The sequence below is a fragment of the Cryptomeria japonica genome, chromosome 7 (assembly GCF_030272615.1).
Source record: "Cryptomeria japonica chromosome 7, Sugi_1.0, whole genome shotgun sequence".
In the NCBI taxonomy this organism is placed as follows: domain Eukaryota; kingdom Viridiplantae; phylum Streptophyta; class Pinopsida; order Cupressales; family Cupressaceae; genus Cryptomeria; species Cryptomeria japonica.
Window position 1 is genome coordinate 237,207,570 of NC_081411.1, and position 7,770 is coordinate 237,215,339.

Genomic DNA, 7,770 nt, shown 5'->3' on the forward strand with positions numbered 1-7,770 from the left:
TGAAATCCATGCTTATACCCTCCCAAGTTCTTACCAGTACTGTCAAAGGTTTATACAATCCTACATTTTGACGACTACCCTTTGCAACTTGACAAACTCTACAACTTTGCACATACTTCCTAATATCCGTATGAATCTGGGGCCAAAAGTAATGCTCACTCACCAATGGTATTGTTTTGTCCATTCCAAAATATCTGGCTAAGCCTCCACTATGTTTCTCCTTTATTTGATTCTACCTCATAGAATTCTTAGGTATGCACAACTATACTCCTCTGAATAACATCCCATCCTAAATGAAGTAATCTAACCACTTGCTTCTATCTACCGTAACTGGTTCTCTACATTCTCTCCAAGGTTCCACAAAATCTGGGTCATCATCATATAAGGTCTTCAATTCCTCAAATCCTAGTACTATCACTCTCATCTCCGTCAGTAAATTCCTTCTCCTACTCAGTGCATCAACAACTTTGTTAGATTTCCCACTTCTATGCTTCAGCACAAAGGTGTAACTCTGCAAAAATTCTACCCATCTCATATGTCTCTGATTCAACTTACTCTGACTATTCAAATACTGTAAGGCTTGATTATCCATATACAACACAAACTCCTTAGGCAACTTGTAATATCTCCATTTCTTCAAGGCTTGAACTATGGCATAAAACTCCTTATCAAACATTGAATATCTCCTCTCGACATTATTCAATTTCTCACTGAAATAAGCTACTTCTCTCCCTTCCAGACTCGAGACTGCTCCTATTGTTGTTCCACTTGCATCACAATCCACTTGAAATACTTTATTGAAATCTGGTAAAACTAACACAGGCTTCTCAGTCACTTTCCTTTTCAGCAGCTCAAAACTTATTTTTTCTTTGGTGGTCCACTTGAATTCCTTTCGATCTCCCCTCATGGTCTCAGACATAGGGTTACAAACTGAACTCAAATTTTTGATGAACTTCCAGTAGAAACTAGTCAATCCATGAAATGATCTTACCTCCCCAATGCTTTCTGGTGTAGGCCACTCAACAATTGTCTTTACTTTCTCAGGGTCCATCTTCAAACCATCCTCAGATATCACAAATCCCAAATAAAATAACTCATCTTTCATGAAAGTTCACACTTCTTAAGATTTATCAACAACTTTTCTTTTCTCAACCTCTACAAAACTTGTCTCAAATACAACAAATGCTCCTCTTTTGTCTTACTAAAAATTAAAATGTCAAGCAAATATACAATAACAAACTTACCCAAGAATTTCTTCAATACCTCATTCATTAGTGTCATGAAAGTACTTGGTGTTAGTTAGCCCAAAAGGCATCATCGACCATTCATACAATCCTTCATTTGTTTTGAATGTTGTTTTCTACTCATCTCCTTCTCTGGTCAGTATCTGATGATATCCACTCTTCAAATATATCTTTGTAAAGTATTTGGCTCCACTCAAATAGTCCATTATGTCATCCATCCTAGGCAAACAAAATCAATATTTCACTATGATCTTATTTATTGCTCTAGAATGGATACACATTCTCCATTCTCCATTCTTCTTTGGTGCTAATACTACTGGTACTACACAAGGGCTCATAATTTCTCTAATCAAACCTTTCTTCAATAGCTCATGCACTTGTCTATTTAGTTCCTCATTCTTTGTCGATGTCATCCAGTGTGCGGTCTTGTTAGGCAAACTAGCTCCAGGAACCAGTTCCATGTAATGACTGATACTTCTCATAGGTGGCAATCCATCAGATACATTATCAAAAATGATGTCTTCATATTCTACAGCAAATATTTTATCTCTTTTGGTTGTTCCTCTTCATGCTCTCCCATTCTTAGTCTTCTTAGGAATTAAGGAAAAACACACATTCTCATGTCTCAATCCATCTAGGAATTTCCTTCCATCCACCAAACAAATTCTAGCATTCGTACAGACTTCATTCTTCAAAGGTTACTCCAAGGGCAACAAGGTTTGCTTCATCCCATTGTCCACAATAGTGTATTTATTCTTCCTCCCTTCATGTATTGCCTATTTATCAAACTACCAAGGTCTACCTAACAAAAGATGACAAATATCTATAGGCATAATATCACACAAGACTTCATCATGATAATTCCCAATTTTCAATTTCACCAAAAATTTCTCACTTACTAATAACTTATGTTCATCCTAAATCCATGCTATCTGATAAGGCTTAGGGTATTTCAATCTTTCCAAATACAACTTATTCACCATCTCTTCTGAAACAATTATCTGAACTACCACTATCAATAACAACTTTACAACACTTATCGGATACCTTACATCTAGTCTTGAACAAATTCTTCGTCTGTAAGGGCTCTTCATCTCTCCCAGTATGACACAAAGCTCTCCTCATCATCAACAGTTCTCCTTCTTTCAGTTTATTATATCATCTGGTGGGGTTTTCTTCCACCACTGCTACTCTTCTGGTATTCTCTATCGTCTAACACTCAAAATCACGATGTCCTTCTCCACACTTAAAGAAAGTTCCTCTAAATGGTATCTTGTCTCAAGTCTTCCAAAATTTGCATTCTAGTAGCCATCTAGTTCTCTCCTTTGGTAAAAATTTCTATCATCTTTTTTATATGAATTACCTTCTTTTCTTACTTCCTTGTCCTTGTTCTGATCTCTATAGTTTCCTCTACCTCTAGTATATCCTCTTCCTCCTTGAAATATTTCTCTGGAAAACCTTCCACCTCTACCTCTCTACCTCTACTCATGTCTTTTGTTTAGCTTTTCTTATGCCTTTAGGGCATACTGGTAAGCCTCTTCAACACTTTGTAATTTGATCAAACTAAGTTCATCTTGTATAGATACCCACAATCCATTCAAATATCTTGCAATTTGTTCAACTTCATCATCAACATGTATGGATATGATATTCAGCTTGTAAAATACTTTGGTGTATTCCTTCACACTAGATTCCTTCTGTCTCAGATTCTACAATTTCTAGAATAGATTCACTTGATAATCAGCTGGCATAAATTTTGACTTCAACTTAAAGCAATCATCTGATCCCATGTCTTGATCTTCTCTTTACCTCTTCTCTATCTATCAACCACAAATTCTCCCACCAAAGAGAAGAATGACCCTTCAACCAGGTACAAACATATTTCAGCTTCCTTTCTTCTATAGTGTTTTCAAAATTAAAATATTTCTCCGTCTGCAAGATCCAATCTATCAATTCATCTGAATCCAACTTTCCATCATATTCCAGTGGGGTAAAATGAGGTTTAGTATTTGCCCTACTCAAAACCCTCAAAAACCTTTCCTCATCTAGATCAACCGCTAGTGGGTTTACTTGTTCTGTCGGGGCTTTTTCTCCTTCATCTTCACTTACATCTTCAATGTGTCGACCTCTTCTTTGGGCTATCTCCATGGCTTCCAACCAGGTTTCTATTCCTTGTAACATTTTCATTACAACAGGGTCTGCATTCCCACTCTCTCCACCATTCCTAGTTCCTCTTCCCCCTATCTGTACGCTAGTCCTCTGTAATTGCAGATTGGATCCATAGTCTGCCACCCTACAACAAAATTCTTAGGACAACGCAACCTCCGGAATGAAAAATCGCTTTGATACCACTTGAAGTAGACACTAGTTAGGAGGGACCTCAAAGAGATCAATTTGGACTAGTCAACAAGAGTAAACACAATGGAAACACAATGACATGATGGAGACAATGTAGAACAAATTGAATTATAACATGAAAATTGATTACAACCAGGTTATAGAAACTGGCTCGCAGGCCTACTAAAACATGCTCAAAGTACAAAATAAGTCACAATCGAGACCTCAAATATCAAGATCTATCTTCTATGCTTAGTCTAAGTTTTTTTGTCTTATTCTAATGCTCTATTACAATAATTTATACTATCAAACGGGATCCAGTCATCCCAAAAAGGGATCAAAATCCGAAGAACAAGACCTAATGTGCAAAACCAACAAGGTCGACATCCGCCAAAGATTCCTCCAGAAAATCCAAAGGATGAAGAGTATATCATGGGAAAAGGTCGGCCACAAGCCAAGCAACATCAGAATCAACACTCGGGGCTCTGCAAGCTATGGAAGGGATATGGTAGATCACCAATGCAAATAGGTCCAGGCAACCAGTAACAGGAAAGTGTCAACCGGTAACAGGAATCTGTCTCAGAAACCGATAGCGATAACTTGCCAGAAATTGATCCAAATGCTCCAAGGTTTCAGAATAAGGAAGATGATCAAGTCTTCAAGCCAAAATCCAACTCCACAAGATCCAGTGAGCCAAATCCGGGACACACAAAAAGAAATGCTGAAACTGCAAACAGAAAGCAAAAATAGAAAGGAAATATTTTTGGTTGATGCAAGATTGCTATGAACTGGGGATGCTCCTGCATTAGAAGTCATCCAAGATCAAAATGACTACATAAAGCAAGAATAGAATTCAAAGATGAACAAAACTCAACACTCCCTTAGCACTAAAGTAGCACGCATAATCAAGTGAGCTAGTGACCTTAGCATAGGGAGAGTTGAGTGCTTGTTTATATAACAAAATACTAGCAAATAGAACCAAGAGGAACAATAAATCCCATCTACCCAAAATAGGACGAAGTTTTATCTACTTGGTACATGCTAGACTACATGGTTATGCCAACTCAGGTAAAGACAAAGAAACAATTGTGGGATGTGACACATAAATCCAAAAGAGGGTGTGTCACTCAACTACCCAAATTTGGGTGTGAATGACACATGTGATTGAAGGATCATGCCACGTGTCCTCATCATAACCATTCTAATATAACCTAAACAATCTTAATAATGTGTGTAGGAAAAATATGTATTCACTAATATAAGAAAAATAAAAACCTACACTAACACCCTACCTTAAGTGTAGATTAGGTGGGTGAAACACAAAGATGGTTCTCGACTACAAGCCATGATAGGTACCCATGCACAACACAATCTCTCACAAAAAGAGAAAGGAAGAAAACTCAATGGAACAAAAGTCCTCCCCAAAAGAGAGAGAACGAAAATAAGTTTCCCAACATAAAAAAGAATCTCATGCAAGGAAGAAATCCCCTCCAAAATGGAAAGCATAAGAAATGCTATGTAGCCTTCTCTCACCTAGTCAATTGTACCAATGGTTGATGTTCAAAACTCGATATAGAAGACGAACCACAATCACTAAACAACATTCATCCCCTTAGGAAGAAACAAAACCAAATGTGCATTTAGATAGTCTTCCCATTTTTTAAAAGAATTATGAAGGAAGAAAATGGAAAATGTATGAAGTCTCTAAATACTGCTCATGTACCTCGATGTCAATGCCAAAATTTGTCATGTTCAAATCAAGTGTTCTACGCCACATTAATGAAGATGAAAATCCACTACTCATAGAAACCTATTCATTATATATTTGAAGTTTTCTTAGTTATTTAGAGTATGTTGTCACCTTTAACTCACACCTCTCCTGCTATTTTATTGTAGGGTTTTAATTATAACTTGTGTAACTTTTTCATACCAAAGACCCCTTTTAGAAAGTTTTACCATTTGTATAGTTATCGTTTACAAGGAATGGTAAAAATTTTCTAGTGTACAATATTGCATTGTGATTTTTGAATAAATGTCAACTCATTTTAGATATAAGGTTCCGCTAAGTTAATCTACCAAAATCAACTAAAATTCCTTACATAAATGACCTTTCTATTACCATATAAGTAATATTAAATTTCTTTTTACTTTATATTCCATTATCTAAATATACATTTTCAAGAGAATATCTTAAATAGTATTTATGACCAAAATAGTGAACTTTAAAATATAAATTATTTATAAAAATATTCTGCCATACAACATCAATTCAATTATGAAGCTACTCGTTCGCCATTGTATGTTGTTATGTGTGTATGCGTGAAAACAAAATTTACGAAGAAACTAAGAGAGCAAATAACATGTTATATAATACAGCGTCGCTTTAAGAAAGCTCGCGTTTATTCTATCAGCACTTATACGATGCCCATGTATGGAGGGACATCATCTCCCTCTTATTCCGAGAGAGATTGTCACACAACAATCTTCCCGTCAGCGAGAGGGCACACAGCGAAGTTACAGTCGTAGCGGGTCACTATTTCCGGATAGATAGACAACGGATAATCTTCAGGCACCCTCAACTCCGTTTGCAGGTTCGGATCCGTTTTGTCGAAGAGTGTACAGATGCATTGAAAGAAGTACCCTCGAGGCAGCACCCTCAAAGAGTACTCGTATGTCACTCCTTTGGTCACTGTCTATAATATAACACACAAAATACCCATAAGAAGAAGAAGGATTAACAATAAGCGTCTACTGCCAGCAATAAAAGGAAATGGAATAAAATTATCTTACAGAAAATTAAATAATATACCACACTAGAAACCCAAATGTCACCAGGCGTTGGTGTCGCGGCCACAGAATTGGCCAGTGAAGAACTGTTTCCCCTAATGAACAGCTCTCCGGTGAAGTCCAGACGTTGGTCGAATAGAAAAGTCACCTTCACATCTTCACCCTGCATACATTGAAACAGATATCTCGTTGCTTTCTTACAATTACGCCTCACAAATTTAACCCCTCTCAATAGGGTAGTACAATGATACACAAGCAAGAGAAGATTTTAAGATTACATACCGAAGCAGAGAGTGTCAGAAGGCCGAGCATACCAACAAGGAGGAGGCATTTCACACAGGCAGCCATTATTTTCTCCTATTCGCAGAAATCAGAGCAATAGAAGAAATTTTGTTGTGTATAACTGGGAAGGGAATGGGCATTATATAGAAGGCTAGCGGGCAACAATGAGGAATGTGTGGTAACAAAAATCCACAGAAGAAAATAAAAACATGGGATAACTTGTATCAGATTAGGTTTATGTTTGGCCAACCGTAAGCAGCAGGCACGTTGTGGGGAAGATGGCCCGGGCGCTCGTATGTTTTGTCGTCGTAAATTAAATGCTGTCTATTTCATCATTTACTACATCTAATTCCAAAATGGCTGTCTTGTCAATGATTATTTCCGTCATCATTAATATATGCAATTTTTTAATTAAATATAAAAAAGTCTTTCCATCTTTTAAAATTTAGATTATTTAGTATTAATCTTTGTAGCTTTCGTTTTCGGAACATGGGAATATAAAACCACAATCGTCTTTTGTGCAGCAGAAAAATGCCCTGTCCCCAATTGCATCATCTATCTTTTTCAACAAATTTACTTGTTCTTATGTAGAAGTCGATAATTATTTTATTTAAATATTTTATAAAAAGATGTGTTTATAATTTCATAAATTGATAAGGTTTTGGTCTCTTCGTGAAATTGAATGGTTCTAATTGAACATAAAAGATATCAAGTCTTGTTGAGTTCAAGACGCTACATCATAATGGATAAGATAAGATTTTTTCCCAAATAACTTTAGTGAAGTATGTGGTCCTCAATTTATGTTTATTCGCCAAAGATATTTCAGCCTATGCATCATACTCTCATGATAGGTAGCAAACTATTCTTATAAATGAAAAAAACTTAAATAAAAAAGAAAGAAAGAAAGAATGAAAATAAATACAATTTCTTAAATTTGATTGTATAGTAATGTATACGATTTCATTTTTATCTATTTGTTAGAAATATTGTCATCTTACTTTAAAAAAGTTATTTAACAATTAGCATAAGTGTTCATTAATATTTTTGGCTTGATAAGGTGCAGTGAAAGCTACAAAAGAAGCAAAACAAGGCACACTAGCTACATTTTTTTAATATGTTC

The 7,770-nt window shown here is 36.0% G+C and overlaps 1 protein-coding gene across 1 annotated transcript; it reads right to left on the reverse strand.

The window, feature by feature from the left end:
- Positions 1 to 5,944: 5,944 nt before the first annotated feature.
- LOC131057015 (uncharacterized) lies at positions 5,945 to 6,805 on the reverse strand. The gene is made up of 3 exons (XM_057991211.2): positions 6,651 to 6,805; positions 6,391 to 6,531; positions 5,945 to 6,274 (listed from the first exon to the last, which is right to left on the reverse strand). Exons 1-3 carry the CDS (start codon positions 6,714 to 6,716, stop codon positions 6,053 to 6,055), a joined length of 429 nt encoding a protein of 142 aa, XP_057847194.2. The 5' UTR covers positions 6,717 to 6,805; the 3' UTR covers positions 5,945 to 6,052.
- Between the last annotated feature and the right edge of the window lie 965 nt (positions 6,806 to 7,770).